This window comes from Branchiostoma floridae, chromosome 10, assembly GCF_000003815.2.
Source record: "Branchiostoma floridae strain S238N-H82 chromosome 10, Bfl_VNyyK, whole genome shotgun sequence".
In the NCBI taxonomy this organism is placed as follows: domain Eukaryota; kingdom Metazoa; phylum Chordata; class Leptocardii; order Amphioxiformes; family Branchiostomatidae; genus Branchiostoma; species Branchiostoma floridae.
The window spans coordinates 15,379,553-15,406,296 of NC_049988.1; the positions used below are offsets into that span (position 1 = coordinate 15,379,553).

Here is a 26,744-nt window from a genome sequence, read left to right on the forward strand (position 1 = left end):
TCTTTGTCATGGAAATATAAATCCTAAAGTGGTAGAGAGGCACTGAAAGAAATGTGGAAAAAAAAAACACAAGGAATATTTCAAGATTTACAATGTGTAAGGAAAATCATGTATCCATTCTCTAAATCTAATGTCTAACAGTCTCTCCAATAGTCATTAATAGTAAAAGTAACAATTATAACTATGTGTTTTGTGCAGATACCCCCCTAATCGTACGACGAGGAAGCGAGCCATCACTACCGACCATAATCTCGCCGATCGCCAACTCGGACGGGAGTAAGTCGGAGGACAGCATCCTCCAGGAGCACAACCTGCAGAGTAACAAGCGCTGGTCCACAGCAGCCATCATGGACGACGTGGGCAACCAGAGCGGGGGAGACCCTGTGGCCAACAGCACTCTGATCGTACGTCTGTGGTCTTGTCGGTGCTTTCCTAGCCTAATCTCCAAGCAGATCCTACAATGGCATAAGATAGTACCGAACTGGCCAAGGAGTGTAGTCAGCCAAAAGGTGTCCTTGCCCGGTAGCGAAACACACTACTAAGCCGGCTTCACTCCTCTGACAAATTTTGATACTATCTTATGCTACTGCAGGATCTGTTTCGAGATAATCCTAGCCTAAATCTTGCTTATAGCAGCCTGCCCAACATCTACCTAGACAGCAGAGTTTGTGTTACACAGACTAGCGCTTTCCTTGTGTGATTTCGTTTGTTACAAAATAGTAACAGCAACAAGAACATCAACTATCATACTTCTGCTTAGTACAGTTAGACTGCCAAATCAAAAGACAGATAATTTAGGCTTTTTCAAGAATGTCTTTTACACCTGGGTATCTGATGTCTACATAAAATTTTGCGATTTCTGAATTAGTATTAATTTCACTTGGCAGTCTTAGGACATAGTTGACATTGCAGTGTTTTCAAGGTTTTGGATCACACTTATAACTTAAACCTTTTTATTGTGGTCGTCTGGTACCAATTGCTGCACTCTTTGTCACTTTCATGTCTTCAGCTTCCATTTAATTCATTACCAACAATGTTTTAAAACATGCATCGTTAACACTGACACTTTCATGTATATCTGTGTCCTGTAAAGATGTCATAACTGTTCACTAGAAGTTTCCACGTCCATTTCCCGTCCCGTTGTTAAACTCACATTGTACAAAAGACCACAGTCACTGTTCTAACAAACTAACACAGTACTTCAAGGGAGCCAAACTGGGACTCAAGGTTTGAGCTGCTGGAATGTGGAAAATGTGTCACAGTGTCAGTCAACTTTAACTTTCAGAAAAAAAAAAAGCACAGAAAATGTAACATTCCTCTCAGCTTCTTGGAGAAAGGTAACGGTACTACTAATCAAACGTAAGATGTCTTAAAAAGGACAGTAGGTTTGGTGTGGTGATGTAGTCTTTGACTTTATAGCACTGAAAATCTCATTTCTTATTACAATATCTCAAATTTTAAAGATTAGATACTCTTTCCCTTCTAAACTTCTTCCATGATAACCGCATTTTTCTCTCTTGTCAACATTTTGGCTACCTTAATATCACAAAAATTTTGATGACATATTATTTGCAAAACTGACAAAACAATTATCAGATCTCTCTCTCTCTCCTGTGGTACTCAAAGCATGGCCATCGTTTGTATTGTTATCCCAAATTTTAAAGATGACATTAACTTTCATGTCCCTGATTTTAAAGATGACGTGACTTTTCTCTACTTAAGCACCAAAAGCCATGCATCCTTCTTGTCTCTCTGCCATTCTTTCCTTCAGAAGCCCAGTGTGAATTTTGAAAGTATTTTTTTCGAACTGACAAAACAATTCTCATATCCTTCTTGCCTGTGATACTCAAAGCATGGCCACAGTTTGTCGCACTATCCCTGGTTATGAAGATGACATGATCTTTCTCCCCTAAAGCCCAAAAGATGAAAGAATTTCTATATCGTATTTTTTCTGACAAAACGATTCTCATATCTTTCTCTTCTGTGGTGCTCAAAGCATGGCCACAGATTGTCAGCGATTTTAAACATGACATGATCTTTCTTCACTAAAGCACCAAAAGCTGTGCATGCAATCAAAGATCCTTCCCGTCTCTCTGCCCCTCTTTCGTTCAGGAGCCCAAAAGGCTACAGGAAATCAAAGAAAACGATAGGCCGGGTGGGAACGGTGGGGAGACACTGAGCGCATTCTCCAGATTCGGGCGGGACTCGGCGCGACAGTCCATCCTCGGGAACCACCCGTCCATGGACAGATGGGCAGAGGCAGCTGACCAGGCGCATCTGAAGGTAAGTCCGCACTGACTTCGTTCACTGCTTCTCGGATGTAAAGTGATGAACTTGAAGATCAACGTGAAAACAGAGTCTTGGAGGAATGTTTGTATCTTGGTACACAAGTCAGTTTCGTGATGTACATGATATAAGTCAGATGCAAGTTTTCCTTCCAGTTTCAGTTTTCATCGTAGCCTTTCGCTAAATATCCGAGAACCAAGAAAATGATTTGGTGCATTGTAAGATGTGTGTTCTGTGGATGTGTGGTTTGTTTATAATCAGGTACCCTTTAACCCTGGAGACTTAACCCTCTACTTACTGCCTTCTGCTGTAACCAGCACAAGTTTGGTGCTTAGACCCAACCTTTACAAAGAATGGGGTTAAACTAAAAACTAGTTTTGTACATGTACATATACTTTCTCATTTCTGTAAAATTAGGGATATATTTTGGAATTTCTGAAAGCTTACATGTATCTTATGAATCGATCAGTATGGGCTTATCTACTTGCCACAGAGCTCCATGAAAACTGTTGTCAGTGGGACCAATCTCTACAAACTTTTCTAGTGGATCAACCCTTAGCAAAAATGCTGATTTTGGAAGAAGCGAATTTGCTTAGCTGTCTGGGTAAATCTATAAATGTGAGCAAGTCTATAAAAACATTCCGTACCTGTGATTAAGGCTTTTATTTTGAAGTGGTAGCTCATCTGTGATTGGGTAGTCTATGCTGTGTGTGTGGAAGAGCTGTGCTGTCATTGGCTAACACTACTAATCCAATCACAAAGTGTCCTCTTCTGTCATCTAACATGCCAGTCAAGTGTACCATATAGGAGAATAGCTACAGTGGAACAGACTGTAGACCTGGTTTACTGCATTTATTGTTGCTATGGTGACGGATATGGAGACTGAGATGTAAACAAGTTTGTTTATTTGTTTTGTCAGGCGGAAACACGAAAAGAGCCCCTCGGATTGTCTAGCGATGACTCTCAGGAAAGCAGGTAAAGTGTTATATAATAACTTTCAATTATTAGTATCTCTGTAGTTTCGACTCTTACTTTCTCGTAGAAATTCTACATATGCTACAAAGAAAGTGACTTCTGTTATCATAATGATTATTCTATTCAAGATTATTGATGATGATCAACTGAATGTCATATGCATAAGGGTACTCCAATATATTGTGTAGGGTGAAGTAAAAGTAGAAAGAAACTGAAATCTTGTCTCCATTTGCAGAAAAATGTTTCACCTCAATTTGTCAAACCCTCCCATATATTTATAGATCTTTCACACATTGTTGTTTGGCAGCTGTAAACGGAAGAAATCTTGTTTTGATACCAAAATCAAGCAATGATTTACAGTATCTGATGATTCAAAGGTTTCTCAATTGAAAGTATTTAGCACTACTGCAAAGTCATTCTTGTGTAATGTTGTATCATCAATCCAGTGTTTGTAATGGCAGTGTTTCACCAATATCAACAGGTCGAACTATGCATAGACCCTGTATCATCCCTTTGAAGTGTGCTGTCAATTTTAGCTCAGTGCCAAATGTTAATGTAATAACAAACATCCCAGAGCGTTCTTTCCATATATCCTATAGACAGGAATGTTATATGTATTTTATCAGGACTAGAGTGCCCACTTTAGCATACATACCCTTTCCAATATATCTTGCCAAGGGTGGTTTAGTCATGCATGGCACTTGTCTTGTTTTTCTCATGATAAGTATTGAAATGAAGGCAGGGAAAATATGTGGTATGCAAGGACATTTAGGAAATATTCTGGTACTTCTATATGAGGGGCCTCACCTGGGGCATAGGGGGTTGATTGTTTACATTGCTGGGGTAACCATAGAAACTTCTATAGAAAAGATCATTAGAGAGATTGCTGGAAATATTGAAATACAAGATGTGATGGTTTGAAAGTGTGTGTTTCATTACTGTTACATACGTGCTCTTATTAGGTTCACTATGAACTTTTTCCTCAACAGTTATATACACATGGATGTGATCATGTCTGTCCATATTGGTGTCCATACAATGAGAAAATTTCATGAATGGTATTGAAGTGGTAATTCAAAGTATGGAGAGATGTTTTCTCATCGCAGTATTAGTATGTTACAAAAACTTATTTGGTATAACAAAAAAAATCAAGAAACTTTCATAAGGTCTTATACAACTATGGATACAAAAATACAATGTAGATACATTGATTGTCAATATGGCCTTAACTACATTTCACACCACAGTTTCTATATTTAAACATTCTTTAATATATTTACCCTTTTACACACTGTGAGGATTGTCTACTTGTAAAATATCATTGATCCTTATCCTGTGCTTTCTCTCACCACAGTGACGGGTCCAAGATCGTAGACATTGACAACGATGGAGGACCTCTGGGGATACATGTAGTACCTTATATTGACAGCAGTGGGAGGTGAGGCTACATGTGTATATTTCTATACTTTTAGTTTTAAACAAAACATGTAACAACTAGGTATTCAGAGATGGCAGACTTCACCCCTTCAGATGATAAGCACCCTCTTGTAGAACATACAGGAAATACACTGCTGAAACACACAGACACACACACGGACACACACACGGACACACACACATGCAAACAAACAAACACATGCACACACACACACGCGCACACACACACAAATACACACACACACACAGACTCACAAACAAATACACTCATACACACTCCTTTTGGGATAAGCATGTACCACTCAACAGCTGTATTCAGTCCCCTGAAGTTCCTTGCATACTTTTCTGTCATATGTTTAGAAGTTGTCTCTACCGATAGCAAGATGCATTGTTTGCATTCACATTTCACTGTCATTGTGCATACTTTTGTAGCTCTTATACAAGGTAGTTGAGATTCTCTTCAGTCTCAGTGTAGTTGGATCAGATTTTCTTAGACTCTTAAGAGTGAATTTCAAAATCAGGTTCAAAGTCTTCAGTTTATCATCTTAACTATTGTTGCTGTTTGCAAAAAACTTTGGTCTAAACTTCCTCTCCCATTTCACTGTCCTTGTGCATACTTTGTGGCTCTTTACAAAGTGATGGAAAGTTTCTTTGATATACTCTATCGGTATCTGGTTAGTTGGTTTGCATGTTCTTAGAGTGAATTTCAAAGTTTTTAGATTCAGTCTTTAGTTTAGAATCTAAACTGTCGTTGATTATTGCAGAAACTTCGGTCTGTCTATCAAGAATGTGGAAGAGGGCAGCAAGGCCGCTCGAGAGGCAAAGTTGAACAACTTTGATGTCATAATCGAGATTAACGGAACTTCTCTGCTAGACGCCACCTTTGACAGGTGTGTATCTAAAACCAGTCATAGTTTAAAGTCAAGTTGAAAGTCATAGATACTGAATGAGTCCCATAAATACACTTTTTAGCCCTTTCCAACACAGAATAAAGGGACTTAAAGCAGGTCAATCTGATGCTGAGTCATCTAAAGAAGAATTCAGTTTCAGAATAAAAGCTATCACATGAAAGATGACGTCTGAAAAGTGTTCTGACGACAAACTTGAAAGCACACTCAATAAGTCTTGTGACTCTATTGTCCTAACATTGTTGGTATAGGAAGTCTATTTCTATATGTTCTTTAAACACATTGTTTGCCGAGTTGAGCTTTGAAACTGAAAAAGAAATAAATGTAGGGCAAACGCAGACAGAAAAGCAGCTTTATAATGTAAAACCATTCTCTTTCTAGTGTGTGGAAAGAATAAACAAATCTGTTTGTAGAGAAAGAAGCACTTTTGGTTCTCAAAGACAGAAGATTCCCTTGAGAAAGCTTGAGTTGAGTGCTGAGTTTGTCTATTCTTTGTGTGGAAATCTCTTACTGATGTATGTGACAATATTTTTCCTTCAGAGCGCAGCAAATTTTCAAGGGGGCCATGAGTACTTCAGTGGTAAGTCTCCGTGTATGCTCGGAGAAGCCAGAGTCATCCAAGTTCTTCCCTGACCAACTGGTGTCGGACGGCAAACCCGCGAAGCCCCCAATACCGAGAAAACCGGACCTATCACTGCACGACACTGGCGAGAGATCGCCGGACGAACCGATGACCCCAACTAAGAAAGTCCCGCCCTCTGTGCCGCCGCGGTCGCCGACTACAACATTATCGAAAACAAAACCTTTGCTGACGTCCCCCACAAACACGAGAAGAGTTGGGAAGAAAATCCACATACAGTTAACCAAAGGTTGGTCTCAACAATTCCTCAACTGGTCCTTAATTTATTTTATTTACTTATTTATTCATTCGTTCGGCTAGCAACTAGAGAAAGCCAAGGTCGCCCAACTGGCCGAGGCTATTACAAAGGGCTGGCCTTGGGAAGGAAATACGGTATACATTAAATAACAACTGGTCCATAATTCTGTTTCAGTCTTTGTCCAATTGCTTCTTGCTTGATGGTCTATGCCCTTTTTGTGCTTAATGTGAAAGTCTTCATAATTGACAACTATTAATCAAAAGTGGTATTTTCCAAACATTATCAACAGTAACATATAGCGTATCAGTAACGCTGTGTTTGTTTCCCCGCTGAAAAATTGACACAGTGCTAGAAGTACTTCCCTGACAATGTATTTGAAAATGACAGCTTTGAGAGCGATCTCTATGTAACTCGATGTACATTTTCTATGCATTTTCTTACTCTTGAAAGCTGCTGTAAGCATGAACAACAGCTTGTGCTATGTCTTGACTGCCATGGTTTTCTCCCTTTCTCTTCCTCCATGTTCCAACTTGCACTCCTTTTCCCAGAGGGTAAGTCCTTTTGCAAAGGCTACCTTGCCTTGCATGCTAACATTGAGCTAATATTGTTTCTACAAACAAAAATAACTGTAATGCTTTTTTAAGCCACAAGCACGTGTGTGGTAATCGAAAAAGGCATCGGAAAAGTCATTTGATTCTTGATTGCTTTCCCATGGCTAGCAGTTACTCATTCGCCACTCCCAAGTTTGGCACTTGCTTTTTTCACAGGCTTCATTATAGTAACTTAAAATGTCACTCTGTGTTTTGAATTGTGAAAAAGCAGCAAAACTAAATTTGCAACAATTTTGTAGCAAGACAATGAGAATTTTGTACAACTACAAGTACATGTAATAAAAGTGATATGTTGAGAGTTTGAATACAGAGTGACAAGTCATATTATGAGTATTTTTGTACCAAGTACCACTGTTTAGCTGCTTGTCTAAGTCTCCTTGTTTTCACAACGACACTGCTCATTCCTTTCCTCACTTGCTCACTGGCTTCCAATTAGAATGTAAGTCTGTGTTTCTTTCTTGTGGTCTGTGTGATAGACTCACCCTGCTTTTGGTATGTAGATGGCTTTCTCAATCATGTTATAAAGGCCTAGGGAAAAAATGTTGTGTTTCCTGTTTCAGTCCTGAAAAAATTAGGGTCAGTAGGTAGGGATTATCTTCTTTTTTAAAATCCTTTTTAAAATCTTTTAGAAAAATTTAGACTTTAGGGCAAAACTATAGTTATACATTACAACTGATTGACAAAATAAGACAGGTTCATTTTACTGAAGTCCATGAGGACACCTAACTTCAATTTTGTGCATTGTGGTTATAAATCTATGAATACATTTATCCTTCATTAGATAGGACAAGCAGTTTTTTTCTTGAATAGGAAGCAGGCTGAATAAAAATGTGACTCCCCTGGCCACCCCAAAATAATAACTAGGGTCAGCAGTTTTTTCTAGGGTAGGTAGGGAAACAGGAAACGCAACATTTTTTTCCGAGGCCTATGTGGAATGTGTTTCACTCATTGTGTGTATTCTGTACAATATGTTTATTTTGCACCTGGCCTAAGTACTTTATGAAAGACTGTATAATGCAGTTTTGTCTGTAACAAAGGGATGTTGGTAAGGTATGCTTTTGAAGAAAGTTGTTTTACTGGTATTGATGAAAAGGTTTTCAACACATTCCATGATACTCCATGAATACTACATGATTTGCTAAGCTAGTTCATGTAATATATTGTTACCTGATCCACCTAGGGAAATTCCATGGTTTAATAATTTTTGCATACTGAATAGCAGTACACTTACAGGGCTCTTTCCAAAAATTTAGAGCAAGATCATGCTGTATGCCTAGCGTCTCAAAATTTGGGGCAAAATTTCGGAATAGAAACAAATTTTGCAGAATTTGAGAAAATTATCTCAACTTGAAAATTAACAAGGTCTCTTTGAGATTGTAACAAGGTGGTGCGATACCATTGCATAGGGTTAGTATCTAATTCACAGTCTGAAAAAAAAGGACTGTCCAAAATAAGTGTGGAATATGAAGAAGTGGTTTTCGTCCCCTTCGATAGGTATGGACGGCCTGGGGTTCAGCGTAACAACGCGGGACAACCCGACGGGACGGAACCCCATCTACGTGAAGAACGTGATGAACAAGGGGGCCGCCGTGGAGGACGGAAGACTGAAAGCGGGGGATAGAATAATGGAGGTAAGGATGGGATGAGGGGGATGCAACTTAGCTACATATTGTATGTTTGGGATTGTGTTTTTGCCACAAGAAGTGCCACCTGCATAGGCTACATATAGCGGTCAGAATCAGCACTCCAGTAGAAGCTCTTAGGGAGATGCAAGCAGGTGAGACTTAAGTGGTCATGTAAAAGAAAACTCCTATATCCTTGAGGTAAGGATGTGGAGAAAAAAAGTTCTTTATCAGTATTTCTTTTATAGTCACTCCACCCTAATGCTTTAAGACCAGTTCTTGGCAATGACACATTTTAACCTTGTTGATAAAAGAAAGAAGAAATGAATATACAGACTTCAGTTTATGGATCAAAAGAAACATAATGAATATGCAGAAAATATCCTCTTAGGACATGCAGAAAATGTTTGAGATTGTCAGAAACTATATAAACACTCTAAAGTTGGCAAGCTATAAGGATTACAGGCATGGTATTTTGAACCATATTATAGTTACCAGTAGCCTGGATACCATCCTCCATAGTAACTGCTGCCTCAATCAAACTCTGTGGTTAACCAGTGACAAGATTGAGCCAGCTGTTACTATGTAGGCTGGTATCCAGGCTAAGTCACCCTGGTCCCATAACTTGATTAACTTGATATCTTGTAATGTTGATAAATAGGAGGGGGTATGTCCACCCTTTATGGGAGCAATTCTGGCATGTCAGACATGTTACCATGCATTCCTGGGAAGCTGTAAATCACCACTCAATCATGTGCCAGTTGTGGGCACACCATGTGTCATATGGTCTCATACCCCAGTTATGCCCTCACATTTCATATGATATATAAACACGCATGGTCGTGCAAAGGTCCAGGAAAGACGAACAGAGCATCTAGAGTTAACGAGACGTAAACGCAAAGAGAAACTGCAACTACTATAAACACGCAACTCTTATGGGTGGAAATCCAATAAAGAAACATTTTTTTTCTGGAGATGTTTTACTTTCAAGAGCACTTGTTCAGTAATCAACAAAAAAAAATGTTCCCAAATCCGACCTGGGGATCAATTTTTATGGCATGTAGAACTGCACTTATTTACTATCCGCAAGAGGTGCTCTGCTGACATTAGTCGCAGGCCGCATTACTGAGGACAAACAATCGTATACGTCTGATACTGACTCGAATGCCAAAAAATTCCTACCCAATCCTGTCAGAAATACACAAGCTTTTATCTCAAATCCTTTCTATACGAGGTTGAGGTTGGGGAATTTATCATATACATAAACACCAATGTATCGTATGGATGTTCCCACCACTGGAAAAACCTTGGCGGCCATCTTGTGGTGACCCCTACGACCCCACAGATGTTGGTGCAGGAATTGACCTGATTATTGATGTCATGTCACCGTAGGTTAGACTGAAGAGAACAGGTGGAATAGTAGAAGCTGATGGGAATATATCATGTAACATTGGGTTCTTTTACACAGCTGTGCTACCATTTATTTTCAGAAGCCAAAAGTCTTGTAATTGAAGAAACACAAGGGATATTTTCACTTTCGCAGCCCCAAAATAGAAATAATTGGAAAAAACAAGACAAAACAACTTCAGACCAAAAGAGGAAAACAAAGAACCATATATTAGAACATTGGCCAATATGACATACTCCCTAATTGAAATTAGATGGATTTTCAATTTGGCATATGAATTATATCCCTAATTTCCGGGTGTAATTTCATACCAGCGATACATTGTGTCCTAAGCCATATTGATGGTCGTATTCCAAACCATCCTATATAAGTAGTGACAGCTGATATTCCCTAGGAGCCAGCAATGAAAGACCCAACTGAGCAGAGAGGCAGCTCCTGTTCTATCCTTTTATATCTGCCAGAATGAGGCAATTGGGCAGGAATGCACCCCACCAATTCTACAGGAATGTACTCTGCCCGATTCTCATGTGCAGCATTTGTCCTCCCGAAATGCCTCCTCATGTCTGGAATTGTCGTTCCAAATCATGGGGATGTATCTTCCTCCTTGGCTTTGCGTTCGTCTTATAGTTTGGCAAGGAATGTTACAACGTGAGGAAATCTGAATTCTGATTTCATAAGAAAAGACTGTGTTTGTGATTCGATTGTAGCAAATGTTGCATCTGGATTTGGAATGAGCCAGTCCCTATGAGATCACAGCACAGGTGGTGAAATCATTACAGTTGTACTGTACTGGCTGTAGTAATGGAACAACACTAGGGGTTACTAGACTGTGTTGGTAGGTAGAAGAGAAAATGAAAAACAGCAGTGATTCTTTGAAGCGGCGTTCGCGCCCACGTTCTGTAACATGGTGGGATGAAGAAGAAACAGTTGCAGTGGTGCAGGAGGCAGGGGTGAGTTGTGTGAGGGTGTGACGATAGTGACATCAAGATTTCACTGCATTGATACAGCCAACTGGGATTAGCCATTTGATTAGACATGGGTCCTACAAGCATAGGACCCCAGCACATGTCAGTTTTGGCCCTGTTTTGTGCCAAATTATTCCGTTCTGCCCACCGAGACAGATTTCTGAATATCTCAATGCATTGGTTTTGTATGTGTTCTTTGCAGGCATTTGGCTCATAGATCTGTTCTGGACGTGCTACGGTTATGATTTTTGAGTGGTAGATAGCTCTTCAAGCCGAGAGTAAGTAGCCTTAGGCCCTCTAGTTTAAGCTGTTTTTCCCTTTTATTCTTCCATCTAGGTGAACGGTATCGAGCTAACAGGAAAGATGCAGCCTAACTCAACAACAGTAACATAACAACATGTACATGTGCTACTGTGCAATCAGCATTCTTTTTGACTATTTTCATTCTTCTTGTACCATCTAGGTGAACGGTATCGAGCTGACAGGAAAGACGCAGCAGGAAGCTGTGAACATGCTGCGGAGCATCCCGATCGGCGGCACGGTGAACCTGGTGGTGTCGCGGCAGGACGAACCGGTGTTACCTAGGGAGCTGGTAAGGACTGGACTGGGAGCGCCGTGGGACGGGCACAAAATAGCGTGGAGCGATAGCCAATGGGGGCACGGGAGCAGTGGCTGAACCAACCAATCACAAATCAGATCTGATTTCGAATAAACCAATCACAAAAGAGATCTGATTTTGAACAAACCAATCACAAAACAGATTTAACTCCAAACAACCAATCACTGTACAGATTTGATTTCCATAATCACGATATAAGATTTGAGCCAATCTCTGAAAATTCTGTCTACCTTTCTTCAGTTGTCATTTTGATCTCAAACACAATTTCAAAATCAAGTAAATCTGATTTAAGGATTGATAATCATAATCGAGTATGTGAATTTGATTTGAGTTTTGAACCCATGCATGTTTATTTGTATATGTGTATCTACATGGGAAAACAGAAACATGCCCTTCTTTGTACCATGATTTTAATTCTTTCTGAATTGTCTTAATATCTTTTGATCAATGCTTTGTAGATGAAGTAGAGAGTTTGTCTGCCTTTTTTGTTGTGTTGCTTTGAAAGTAGTTTTCCCTGTTTGCAAAATTTCAATTATTAACTATAATACAAAATTTTTATAGTAGAATGATTATTATGAGTAGTAAGTTGAAACCATTTAAAAATCTGGTAGAAAAAAATCAATACGTTTGAGATGTAGTGATTGAATAAAATCAAATTTTGGTTCTGATTGTTGTTGCTATAGTAGTTTGCTGCACCGCTCCTCGTGCCCCCCTCCCCACTCTTGTTTGTTCCCTGTCCAGCCCTTAGAACAACACTCTAGTTACAGTGGTTACTTGCAGGACCTCTCATCTCCAATCCGTAGGAAAGAATTGCCCCCCTCCCTCCTCAAATTATGCTTCGTTTTCATCTCACCAGCTTGTTATAATGCGTCATGCCACCATTTGGGTGAAACCGCAGAGGCAGAGTCCTTTTGCAGTTTCACACTTATTATGCCTTGTTCATCACTCTCATCAGTGATCCGTACAAAACAAGTGCCTTCCCTCCCACCCAAAGTTCTTCATCATGCTCAGTTATCATCTCACCAGCTTATTAATGAGTCATGCCACCATTTTGTCAATGCCTCTGAGGTGGAGCCTTATTGCAGTTTCACACTTGTTATGCCTTGTTTATCACTGCTTGTTCTTGACATCGTCCTTTTTTTTATCATTTATGCTTCGCACATTTTGACGTTTTGACGGAGAAAATGATTACTTTTTAATGACATCCTCATTTGAATTCTGTGTTCGACTGACAGTCATATGTTCATCTGCTAAAAGTTAAATGCTTATTTATCTTCATGCTTTGTATTGAGTTGACCATGACATAAAGTTTTGCTCTTTTTTCATAATTTTATGATTATTACTTGTCAATTTTGCCATCTACATGTTGCTTTTCAGCTCTTGTCTCTTTCGGTATTTCTGTAATATTTCTTTTCATACACTTGGGCCTTGAGCTCACTGTTCTTGATTTCAGTGCCAACTCTACTGTGCACCCCTTTTGCAAAAATATCTCACCACTTTTCATTCGTATGATTTCAATTTTATACTCATTCTTTTCCCTCCTGCTTTTTTTATAGTCTTTGCCCCCAACAATATCATAGCAGAATATCTCTGAAATCTCTATTAATTCAGTTTCAAATTCAGCCTATTCCCTTTTGCTTTATCTTATTCTATAAGCATTTTGTTCCCCTCCCCCCCCCCCCCCCCCCCCCATTAAACTGATAAAACTAATTGCTTGCGGGCTGCCCCCCTCCCATGAATCCAGTTTTTTAAGTTCCGTTTTTAATCTTTGTTGTCCTACTCTTTTAGGTACCCCTCCCATAAATGAAATAACGACAGATTTTGTTAACAACCAATAACCCCCCTCCCCCTTACCCTCCCCTCTCCCCGACACTTGCACAGTAGACGTAGCGCATGTTTCTCGTAGGGCGTAGTACCGTGTGTGACGTGTGCCTGTCATTTCTAGATCTCGTACCCACCACTCCCCTCCTACGTGTACCTGCATGAAGACAAGGTTAGTTACCCGTCCTCCATTTCAAGTAACGCATTCAACATGCCACTAACTACATTGTACATGGCCTAAAGGTGGCGCAAGCCCCTGTCACACATAGCCAACCACGACCTTTCGTAATCTCCAAGCAGATCTTGCAGTATCACAAGCTGGGGAAGGAGTTTAGCCGGCAAAGTTGCCACCGCAAGATCTGCTTGGAGATTAGGCCCTTTGACCATTTCTCCAAGTTTGAGAAACCTCTGCTTGAAGAATACTTGCTACCCTTTCTAGTTGGGTGTTAGTTGTGAGCATGGTCAGCTTTGGAAAGTCAAATTTCCATAAGAGGAACGAACTGGGGCTTTAATTGGATCACTCAATGCTGGTCTTGGTTGGAAAGTGGTCAGGAGGGTCCTAAATGTGTGACAGGGGCTTTTATATAATACTGGGATGGTGATCAGTTAACAATAGTGGTACATGATAGTGGTACATGATAGTGGTACATGTAGATACTAGGTATTAAGATTAGTATAAGGAATAGAGTCTTAATATTTAAGGTGGTCTGCTGTGGTTTACAACAAAATCTGTAGTTCTAGATGAGACATAAATTTGTTAAAGACTTGCCCTTTTGATGTTTCTAGTAATGTAGTATTCAAAATGTTTCATTCTATATTTATTTAGTATTAGCTGATTTTTTTCATATATGAAACTGACTGAAGTACCAGGAAGTTTATAATGCCAGCTGCCTCTGTTGAGTGATGACTGTTGTGCCCTGATGTGCACTGAGTGACCAGACTCCTTACAGGCAGTGCTCAGAAGACTTGCTACCGATCCTCAAATGTACGTGGGCACAAACTTTACGCCAACCCCACTATCTGCTTGCGTCAGACAGTGGGGGCCAGCTGGATAGTGGGAGGAGGTGTAGTGTTCATGCACAGGTGCAGCAAGGTATTGGTTTACAAGTCCTTCGCACCACTTCTAAGGAGTCTGGTCACTCAGAGTAGCCCTGATGTTGATGGAGAAGCCAGCTTCCTTGCATTCTGAACAGGACTGCAGTTGAACGGTCAACAAAAACTTTATGAACTCGTCACTTGATGTGTTTTACCAAATTTTAGTTCTGCATTATTTAATTACCAGTACAGATGTGCTTCTATGTTACATGTATATAGAAAACTCACAATGTTATTCCTCGTGCACCCAAAGCCTGAAGATTATGCTGTAAGCGATGTCGAAGACCCACGCCACGGTCTGACCCCACGGAAGACACGGGAGTACGTCACATTGGAGATCCCACTCAACGACACAGGGTCAGCGGGGTTAGGTGTCAGTGTCAAAGGTAACAAGTCAAAGGTCGACGGGGCTGACCTGGGAATCTTCATCAAGTCGATCATAAACGGCGGTGCAGCGTCCAAGGTGAGATATTTTAGATGAAAATTTGCATAGTGGAGTGAATGAATGATTGAAAAAATGAAATCCAGTATCAGCTAAGAATGATCCAAATAGCTCTATGAGCCAGTCATTTAGTGCCAGAAACGTGTATTGCGACCATTCAATGGACACAATAGACAAGTGGTCACTATAGACAGGATCCTTAATTATGATGCTTGTGTCAATGGAAATTATGATCCAAAAGACAAAAAAAGGGCCACTAAGTTGACCTTGTGCATAGATGGTCACTATTTCTAGGTTGATTTTTCAATAGTCTATAGACCATTTGTATGTTGTACAATATTCAAATACAATTCAATACAATACAACTGGATAGAAATCAAGATTTACTTCTGGACGTTTCGAGCGACATCCATCACTCTTCTTCAGCATCGCTAGAATGAAGTTTTGTAGAGATTGAATTGTATTTGAATATTGTATACAGGGATGTCTAACATTGTACAATGTTGTATCCAAGGAATTTAATTTCATGGTTTTGTTCTTTTCATCTAGGATGGTCAGCTTAAGGTGAATGATCAGCTCCTGTACGTTAATGGCGAATCCCTGGTCGCTCTCCCGAACAACGTTGCCATGGAACAGTTACGGAAATCGATGTCGACGGACGGAAACATGCGCGGCTCCATCCAACTCGTGGTCGCGCGAAAAATCAAACAGAACAACGCCTTACCACAGACTGTCGAAGAGCCTCTGAACGAGAGCTCGCAGTGGGATCAGCCAATCGACATCGGCGCCAACCACACCAATAGGAGTAGTACGCCAGGGTCGGAGATCGGTAACGGCGTATCGACGTCAGAAACGAGCGAAAATTCCGACATCACTGTCGTACATCGGGAAATACAGGACAGTAGTGATGAGGCGGAGGAGGATGACTTAGAGTTTCACACGGCGCACCCCGTGTTGGACAGACTAAAGGGCCAGGCGTACGGAGTACGGAACGAATCATACCAGAACGCGCTAGGCAGGGATTCCCTCGGAGGCAGGGTCACGCCGAGACATTCCCGCGATCACAGCGCCTCGTCGCACTCAAACGAGCTTCCAATGCCGAGTCCGATTGCGTCGAATACCAAAGTTTCGCCCACGACGAACATGACAGGGGAGACCATGTTGATAGAGAATGAAGGTGTACAGGAGGTGAGTAGCTTTGATGCAGTTTTACTGTAGCTACTTCAGCCCATGATTTAAACTGAAATTTGATTAGATATAACATATTATAAGTTAAAACTAAAAGAAAAAAAAACTAAACATGTAGGCTTATGTTCTTACACCTGTCCAGAATTTACACAAAAATTTGGTTTTCTTTGGGAATGCTGTCTAAATGTTAGTCATGTGAAATTATATGGAAGAGATAGGATTTGAAGTTGTCAACATATACATCGTCACTGCTGACAAATTGCAGTTGTGCATGAGCACCACCTAGCAGTTGAAAATGGTACTACAGTATACCACATTTACCTGTCAGAAAGACACTTGGATTGCTTCTTCATACAAGAGTCTCACTTACACATATGACTAGTCCTCAGAGAACTGACTGAGATTTCTACTTCCTTCCTCCTATATCTTACTGTACCCATCTATGAGACTCCTTATTGTTTGTTAAGTACTTCTTTCAGATTAAGAATAGATTTCAGTAGCATTAGATTTCTCTAGACCCCTCTGTCTTACTTACTCTCTCCTGTCTTACTCATGCTCCCAGAGGAGATACTATACCACCCTGTACTATTGCTACTTACAGGTTTGGGTTAGTCTTCCTCTTCACATCACATTTCATGTTTTAGCTCCTTTCTCTGGTACTAGCTTTTCTTTAGTACCCAACTGTGTAATTTTCACTTCAAAATCTGACCAAAAATAAGGACAACCAAAGCTGTACCAGGCTGTGCCAAATAGCTGTTACTCAAGTAACTGGATACATGTATGATTTTCATCAATGATATGAGCACTGGGTCACTCAGTGTCTCTGAAGTCTGATGAAAGGTGATGGATGCTACCTGAAATGTCTGAGTGGTTCAAAAATCATATCCATTTGCTTGGGTAACTGCTACTTTGCATATCTACTTGATGTCTAAGCCTTGTGGTCCTAAAGCTATCCTGGGTTTGAAAAATACAAAATTCGATTTTATCGTTTTCAACTGAAAGTAGGAATTGGTGTAGCAAAGATTGCGTTTCAATACTCTGTCTTTGAATTGCTACCGTTCTAGTGAAGATGCCAAGAAACATGCAAAGTAAAAAGAGAGATATATGTGAGAATATATATATCTATAAAAGAACCTCTGACTGCAAAAAACTGTTTATTCAGATATCCTGAGATAGATTGTAGTTGCGAAGAAGTCCGGTTCAGTTCAAACTTTTGAGGAACTAGTTAAGTGACAAGCATACTTTGTTGTCAACAGAGAACAAGAAAAGCGAGCAGTCAGCACAGCGGAAAGAACACGCCGACGCTGTCGTCTAGTTCCCGTAGTAACGAGGAGGAGGATCTGAAGGGCGGGGCCCCCGAGCCTCCGGAGTGGCTGGTGGAGTGGGACAAGAACCAGGATGAGAAGTAGGGAACCTTTCTTTAAAAAGAATTTATCTTCTGTTAACTGCTTTACTGTATGTCAATCTTATGCATAAGTGGTCACTTGTAGTTGTATAGGTTTGACTGTATAGCTAGTATATTATGTGCATTATGGCAAGGAGTTGAATTCAATGCATGATATAGAACCAATAACAATCTTTTGATTTATAGAGTAATACTAATAGTACAAGACTTGTACATTCATGAATAATAAAAGCAGATTATTGATTTTAATATATATGATATCCATGCGTATGTCATCTAAATTTGATCTGCAACAGTTAGTAGAAAAAAATAACAAGCAAACATTGACTGGGCTGATTTTTAAAGATTTTTGTAACCTGGTGTGCTTGGCTGAAAATGCAATCTTTAGCAAAGCTGCATTACACTCCTAGTCCTAGTAGCTACGTGAGAAAGCTTGACCTCAATTGGGGATGACTGCTTAAACTTACCAATATCATTCACTGCATGTGAATGATGATCTTTTTTTACAAATTGTTCAAACCTGCAACTTTCAGTATTTTTCTTTTCTAAGCAGGAAATGCACAGTCTCTTACAAAAACTAACTTTGCCAAATTTTGCAAAAAAACAAACGAAAAAGTAACGGGGCGACATCTTCTGATGTTTCAGAAGCCCGGGGCCTGACGATATGGGTATTCCGTTCACCAGGGATGGCTTCGGCCGACAGAGCATGTCCGAGAGGCACCGCGGCGTGAAGGACGCCAAACAGACAGACATCTACCAGAAGAGGCAGCACAAAACCAAGAGCATGGATCTGGGTAAGTTTTGCTTGTTTTATACCAGTAACAATTATATGTATCTCCCTGATCCTGAGATATCTACCTCCATGAAAAATGGAGGTAAAGTATTTTGTTTGTCTGTCCATGTCTTTGTGCCTCCAGAGGTTTGTCAGGATGACATTAGAACCTCTGGATAGTTTGTAATAATATTTGGTATGTAGATGGGGGTTGGGAAGATGAAGGTCAAGGTCGATTTTGGGCCCCCTGGTGTGTAACCTCAGTACTGCAGCAGAACACAGGTTTTTATATCTTTTGTCCTGAACATGGTCTTGATATTTTGATGGCAGATAGATTTAGTAAAATATATCTACACAGCAAGGAAATGTCTAAATTGCAAAAATGCATAAACAAGAAAGTAGGTTTTATAAATATGTACATTTATGATATCAAATTGACCAAGATAAAGGGAGAAACATTTGTACTCTGGATAATTCTTTTCTTTGAAAAGATATTAGTCCTTTGGGGGATAGAAATTGAATACCAATTCCATTTATGTAATGAATATTTACTCGGCCTACAATGTTATTGTTCCCATTGTACTGTAACCATCATTGATAATGTACATCAGACATATTCCTCCCTTTGTGAGCCAGCCATAGTGTATGTGTGATGACAATAGGATGCGTAAATTTTATGCTGTAAGAGTAACCGAAGTGCCTCGTTTTATCACAACAGATGACACAGATCTGCCATCCAATCTTGCGCAACAGCAGAAAGGTAAGGACTTCCACTTTTTCTTCTTCTAATTCATCAGAATCATTCTTACTATCTTAGGACATACATGTAAGGTAGCATAAGGTTGTCCCATAGTCTTTTAGAGCCAATATGGGAGTTGGTTGTTATCTACTGTGTCTAGGGCGCACTATTCGAAAGCAGAGCCAATCCCTCTCAGGTCATTCTTATTTTAGGACACGATGTAGCTAAGAGTAGTCCCATAGGGGGAATAGGTTGTTATCCACTGTGTCAAGGACACAGTATTGGAAGACAGAGCCTAACCCTCTCCTTCCACTGCCTTTTACCTCCCCAACCAAAGTAAGGTACCCGTTTGTACACCTGGGTGGAGTGACGAAAGTCGTGTTAAGTGCCTGTTCCAAGGACACAATGACTAGCCTGGAATGCAAGGAATCGAACTCGTGATCTCTCGATCTGGTATCTGCTAGCCTAGCCACTCGACTATTCGACGCCACAATTTTAGGACATAAAAACTATAAGGAAACATTCCATCAGCTTTGTTATAATTTGAATACTGTATGGGGTCACATTTGTGCTATGCTCTAAAAGTATTTGGGATGAAATTTTGTGTAATTTCTTTTTGTGTAGATGTCTACCTTTAGTCTTGCTCCTAGGATATTGTGTACCGCACTATATGTTTGGTGCTTGTGTGGTTTCTTCTACAAACAAGTCAGGAATGCACTTCAGATGCAGATGTACCCAATAGTTGGGTTATCCAACCTAAGTGACTTGTGTCTGCTGTGAGTATGTTGATTATCTGTAAGAAATAAAGGAAACAAATTTTAAACATGCTTTGTTACGTAAAGGAATTAGTTATTTTTTCTTGGTAAGAAATCAGTTGCGATAATAGATTGTCAACATATTTTAGTTGAAACTCAGACAACTTTGAGAATTGTGCCGCTATACTGGTGAGGTGTTACACCTGCCATATGTAAACAGTATGATTGGGCTCTTGTCATTCCCATACTATTGGTTTTTAGGGCTATTTGAATCCTGGCATAGCTTCTAAATTGTTTCCAATGTTTGCCAGTGCATATAAAGCATGGTAAAGCATTGTATTGAGCAGATTTGTCTTCACTTGAGGATATGCCCAATACAGTAGGTTTACAATCAACATCTGTTACCATTGTGCGATTGGATAGAGTTGTTAATTTGTCAAACAACCTGAGGGATCCAGGTCTCAATTTATATCGGATACAGAAGGTGGGAAGTTTCTTTAATTTATTTTTCTCACAGCTACGATCGAGATTAAGCTAAGTTCACATGAGATATAGCTGCTTTTTCAATGACCACCCTTACATAGGGACCACAATCAATGGCCAGTGTGATGACTTTTTGGTAGTCCATTTGATAATTTTTTCCATTGACACAAGCATTTAGAATCCTGCCTACATTTGTACATCAACCACCTGTCTACATAGATTAGATTTGATTGGTCTCCTGAGTGGTCTCCTTGGTTAGTTTTGACTGTGCTGTAGTATGGTTACTTTAAAGGGTAGGTTATTTGCATATGTTATAATGCTAGTTAACCTTTATCCGTGGGGTAACCTATATCCGTTGTTTTTGAAAACAGTATTTATGAGCATCATGTCGTCAGAAGGTGGTTTCAAACTGCAATAGTTTTAAGCTATTGCAGTCTGACACCACTGTCTTTTAAATTTCTATCCTCAAAAACCCAATTTTTTAAAACAACGGATAAAGGTAAACTAGTGTTGCCTGTCCTTGTAGCCTTGCTATAAGTGCTGTATATTCTGATATTATAAACAGGCACTGCACCTGTCCTCTGCACACAGTGTGAGTGGGTCCTAATGTAACCTCTGACCCTCTTTGAAGTCTGCTTTTCTAGGTCAATTGAAATTCTACCTTTACAATTATGCAATTCAGTTTTAGACTACTGTAAGTGCCGAAATTTTTGTGGTGGTTTTATGTTCGCAGTTTTCGTGCTGACAGCATTTTCATGCTACCGCAAAAGAAATCCCTGCAAGCTTAAATGCATTTACAGTATGCTTTTTTTAGGTCAATTGGAATTCTAGCTTTACAATTATGCAAATTAGTTTTTAGACTAGACGTCACCTTGGAAGATTTATTCAGCCTTAAAAGATGGGAAATATGTAATTGTGATGGATTCCCTTTGCGCTTATCATATAATGCACAAATTGTCACCTGTCATATGTGATATTACTTATAATTACATGTTGGGTGAAACGTCTGGCTCTTGACTCATTGATAATTCATAATACATAACAATGAGGACAATACAAAATGTATTTCGGGTTACAAATTCAACATTATATCAAGGACAGAAGGCAGAGACTACTGTAAATTGTGAATATCAACATTGGTTTTATGTTTTTATAATTCATGTAAATTTCAAAGGCCTGTGCTGTTAGTTCAGGAATTCTTTGGATGAAAGATATTTGCAGTTTTACCGTTGCCGCACATGTCAATAATTTTTTCTCCCATAGTTCGCATACATTATCTACTGTTTATGCTATCCAGGCTGTTGTTTATCTATGATTATAAACAACAAAAACAAAATTCATGCCTAGGTTTCCTTGGGGAAAAGTTTCTCAAAATTTATAGGACCACCCAGTCTTTTCCAACAATGAATAAATTAACAAATGGATGCTTCAATCCATGTGTCAAGTACATTGTAGTCTCTAGACTGCTTGGCTTGCTGAGAAAATAAATGAATAAGTTGGGAGGAGTTAGCCAGTCAGACTCAGAGTTTAACTTTTTTGTTTAATGCAAGTTATCTTGCAGAGTAGTTGACCAATTTCTACAATGTTTGCATCAATTCAGGGAATCCTGTAAATCGCTAAATGTTTTCAGTGATTTTTTTCAGGGTTTTCACCATATCCTCTAACACTGCTACTGGTATATGTGTCTTGTAATTCTACTAATTGTATGACAGAAGTGTTTCAATCACAAACTTCAGACACAGCCAATAGATAGGTCCTTTTCCCTTCACAAAGCCACCACCAACAGACATTAGTGCCTTTACAGAAGTGTCAAATTCCATTTTATTACCAAAGAGAATGATGGCCTCAGAGCCCCAGAAGGTTGCCCTATGCTTAACCTTTTGTACTGATGGATCTGATGGTAAGATACCAGGGTTGGCCCCCCTGTGAGAGCCTCAAGTTTCTCAAATTTTTTCACCATCCATCAAAACCCACTTTCTACTCTCCAACCCTTCTGTTGAGCTGTCCACCCCTTTTTTAGTACTAGCACCTTCCAAGATGCCTCAGTGTTACCTAGTTTTGGTCTAAACCATTGTGAAAGATAGGGATGTTCCTTAGCTGTCATCGCATGAACAGGTGCAGGACAGATTGTTGAGAGGGATGACATGCTGGGAGGGAGGAGCTATCCACATGGGACTGTCTCACAAACCATGGGCATGTTAGCCCCAAATTTAGTGCTATGCTCAGTCCTCATTTGTGGTGGATCAAAAAAACAGGGCCAAGCATTCCAAAAGGGATTGTTGTGTGGTGTACGGATAATTGTCTGAGTGAAGGACAGAAAAAGGGACCAGGGCCAAAACTGAAGTGTGATTTTCTTGTGAGTAAGGTAGGTTTCATAGTCAGGCTCAGAAAGTCAGATAGTTTGTTTTTAACCTCTTTGGTCACAGATCATAGGATCACATGGGATATGGCTTCAGATGCAGTTTTTCCATGAAGGGCATTGCTGACAAATTTACCTGAATTTACCTGAACCGTAGAGACTCCGTGGTTTGTCTCTGCAGTCAGGAGCTGGAGGGCTGGTAGCCCATTGTCGCTCCTCTGACGATCTCGGCCTCTATGTATCTGTCCATCTTATTAAATACCAGAGAGCCTTTTACAAATGGGGCATGTCATTGCTTTGCTGGCTGTAGAATTTTATCTGTAGCTTTTCTTGTCTCAAACATGTTTGGGTTAAGTTTCTTCGAAAGGCCACTTTTTCTCAAGAGTAGAGTAGAGCATCTACATCTTCGGTTTGGTATGAGTTGTTACTCCATGGAACCACTCAAGAATGATTCCTTATGCCTAATAATAATAATAATAATCTGGTGTATTTTGCAGCCAGTAGGTACCCAAAGTACGAGTAATGAGGCTGTTTAACGTGGTCGAGGCACCTCCTCGAGCACGGGACCCCCGTTTTACGTCCCTCCCGGAAGACGATTTCGTGAAAACTTCGTGAGGCTACAGCAATCCGGACGTCCTTGGTTGGTCCCCCATCCAAGCACTGTCCGGACCGCGCGTTGCTTAACTTCCGAGATCGAGGGATCGGGTGTGCCAACGCGCCACGCGGCCGTAGCTAAAGATTGTTCGTCTTTCTGCTTGTAACTATCTAAAGTTTGTAAGAATCCTTGTAGAATATTCTTATTCTGATGAATACGTCATGCCACAAGTCTCTCATGGCTGTACTTTTAATTAATGAGTTCTGTGCTTGATTAATGATAAGTACTTTAAGCTGATTACACCTGCATTGGAAAACAAAATAAGCATTGTTTTCCTAATGCTTTTGATGTTACTCAGTTAATTTCTAGAAATCTATTGGAGCACAGATTTGAGAAGTATTCTCATGATTAGATGCATCATATTTTCCATCTGTTATCATGTTAATTTGTTGTTGTTGTTGTTGTCCTCGTTTAACGTCTATTATTTCGCTAGACGTGGTCTCTTGGTGCTGGGTAACATATGGTTCGCTTTTGAGTCAATAGTCTCTCTTGGTATTTAGCTCTTGGTTCCTGTTCATGTAAATGTTTGTTCTGCCTGAAAAATAAATGCCTGAGAAATTGTGTTGTTTTTTTTTTCTTGTTTTCTTAATTACATATGCATAAGGGAGTGCTGAGTGTTTTTGCTGTTGGTAAAAATGTGTTTTTGCAAGATTGACAGGCAGGAATCTGTTTGGTAGATTTTGATTGACATGTGAAATTAATCACGTGTCACTGTGATGACCAATACATCTGGGCTGCCACAGGGAAAATGTACAAAACATAGCTGGTAATGGTTAGCAATGTGGCTTATCAGTGCTAGATACTGAAACAAATAGTGACTCTTGGTGGAAAATGTTGGCATACTGTATTTCTAGGGCACACTTATGACAGTGGGCATCACTTCACATCAGGAAATTTGCCTTTCCCAAGGGGGAGCATGGCCATCATCTTCGCTATATAATTTCACCACGCCCACGCAACAAAGTAGTAGTGTCAGAAGACGATAGTACTGTTTTAGGTTAAGTTCCAGATTCAAGGTACATTTTATCATGGTCTCAGGATAGGGGGTTTTGTCATCCCAGTGCTGCATAAACATTAGGTACATTAAAAAATCTCTGACAACCAATCATTCCAATATGTTTGAGACAATGTTCTTAATTTTTTTTAATGTGTTGTCCCCCCCAGCCTTTGGTGGCCTGACCAGTCCAGTTGGAGATGACAGTCCAGGCCAGCTGGTCCGAACCAACTCGGCGGACTCTATTATGAGCAAAACCAACCTGTCGAATCTAGGTAAGGGTAAAATAGTTTAAGCCTTAAGATAAAAGAAGTTTGATTAAGGCGTGTGAAGATATTTTTGGTAACAAAACAAGTGTGTCCTACATGTATATAATGCTGTTGGTGTGATGCTGTATGTGGCAAAGTTGCAAAGAATTGAACATGTATTTAAGTACTATCTCCTGTTCTAATTTAAACTCTTAATTCTTATAGTTCCATTACCTTTTCTTCTTCTCGACACCCACCCACCCACCTTTGACTGTGTTCAGTGATACATTGTGTACAAGTTTTGTGTAGCGGCACCATTCAGTTTGTTCAAATAAAGCAACAACTTGCCAACAAGTTATACTTAAATCTACAAAATGTTATGTAGAAGTTGGGTGAAACTATACCTCTATTTTCCCCTTCACAAGGTAATAAAGTAAAATATTTTTAATTGTTATGAAAGCCTTCCAGTTGCATATCTCAGAAAAACTTGTTACAATCATGTACAACGAATATTGAATCCAAGTATTTTTCATCCTTCAATGTGACCACCTACGCTCTATACTCTCCCCCACAGGTCTTCCCACTTCTCACACTGACCCTAGCCTCGCTGATACTCAGGACAACTCCCTAGGTTAGATGGAGACATGTAACACTGCATGTCATTATCCATGGATGCCATCTTTTAGACTTTCATACATACATTGTATGTCAGGCTAGTGATTACAATCTGTCTGCTGGTAGAGATCATATGTGGACACTGGACAGAGACTGATCTGGATGCTAAGATGCTTTCCAATTTACTAGCCATAAATTTGAAGTCATTCCATATTTCCATTCATCTAAAGCAACATGAAAGGTTATAAGTTCTGACTATCTTTCTGTCCGAGATCGTTATCAGAGTCTATGTTGAGAGAATCAGTGATTCTGTCAGATCTCCAAATCTGCCAGATTGCACTCTCTAGGGTAGTCTACCCAATATATATACTTCCTCCACCCAATGACCATACCTCTACCTTTCTATGTTGAGTGAAGGGAAAACAAACATCCATGGATTTTGATAATTTTAAGTTGCAATGCATTCTCCTCTGAAGGCAGCTCTGCAGATTATGCGCTTTTAACACCCCGCTACTTTTTGTCTTTGTTGCTTTCCAGCAAGCTGCTCCTGCTTATACTTTACATTGCTACACTTTGCTTTCAATATATGCATGTGGGGAAAAACACAAAAGCTTGGCTTGGCAAGGAATGTTTATAGCACTTGGAGCAATGGCGGGAAAACGGTTGCCTGGTGGTGGACAATCACTATATACAGATTTACTGCATGGAAAGCTCTGCATGTTCAATGTACATGTGTACAACCTACATACATGTTGAAGTATACGCTAATGATTTCCAATCTATTTTTCCCTTCTACTAGACTCCCCTACACGAGACATTGGGCCAAGTCTGGGCATGAAAAAGTCCAGTTCGCTGGAGAGTTTACAGACCGCAATTCAGGAACTTGTATCGGAAGAGGACCACGACGCCATGGCCCGGCCTCGCGTGAAGGCGGTGAGAGGGAGGGCTTGTAATGAGAGCTTCCGTGCCGCCGTTGACAGGTCGTACGAAGCGCCATTGCCAGACGTCAAGTCAAGACCTAGGATGGAAACTTGTAAGTTACTCAGAATTCTTAACTTTTGGGGATTTTGATGCAGCCTTGCTTAGAAATATGCACAACACTCCATTTCCATACCAACAGGCTTCTCTTTAGCTTGTACAAGTACTTCATTACTGTAAGTTCATTTATGTTCGCAAGATTTTTAAGTTCGCTTATTTCACTAAGACCTTCTCTTAGCGAAGTCATCTACTCGCGAACTTGTTTCCTTGTACAGTTGTACCACCCCCCTCCCCACACCTTCCGTCCTAGTATTTTAACTCTTCATCTCGTACCCTTATAAAGTTCACTTAATGTTTTATGTTGCCATATTGCATTTTGTTTGTGTTATTCAGAGTAGCATGATATACTTGCATATGTCTACATATATGTAATATCCAATTTGACATACATTTATGATGCACTGTAACAATACATTCATGTTTTTG

The 26,744-nt window shown here is 39.9% G+C and overlaps 1 protein-coding gene across 1 annotated transcript in view; it reads left to right on the plus strand.

Moving 5' to 3' along the window:
- The window catches only part of LOC118424948 (partitioning defective 3 homolog B-like), a 57,191-nt gene that overhangs the window by 28,920 nt on the left and 1,527 nt on the right, over positions 1–26,744 (plus strand). Inside the window, exons 5-21 of the mRNA XM_035833755.1 lie at positions 199–404; positions 2,113–2,283; positions 3,206–3,261; positions 4,616–4,699; positions 5,463–5,588; positions 6,147–6,475; positions 8,590–8,726; positions 11,554–11,682; positions 13,655–13,702; positions 14,879–15,088; positions 15,617–16,255; positions 17,512–17,660; positions 18,306–18,454; positions 19,151–19,192; positions 24,588–24,692; positions 25,240–25,296; positions 26,080–26,313. Of these exons, the coding sequence (XP_035689648.1) occupies positions 199–404; positions 2,113–2,283; positions 3,206–3,261; positions 4,616–4,699; positions 5,463–5,588; positions 6,147–6,475; positions 8,590–8,726; positions 11,554–11,682; positions 13,655–13,702; positions 14,879–15,088; positions 15,617–16,255; positions 17,512–17,660; positions 18,306–18,454; positions 19,151–19,192; positions 24,588–24,692; positions 25,240–25,296; positions 26,080–26,313 (2,871 nt within the window). The remainder of the gene's footprint in view (positions 1–198; positions 405–2,112; positions 2,284–3,205; positions 3,262–4,615; positions 4,700–5,462; positions 5,589–6,146; positions 6,476–8,589; positions 8,727–11,553; positions 11,683–13,654; positions 13,703–14,878; positions 15,089–15,616; positions 16,256–17,511; positions 17,661–18,305; positions 18,455–19,150; positions 19,193–24,587; positions 24,693–25,239; positions 25,297–26,079; positions 26,314–26,744) is intronic.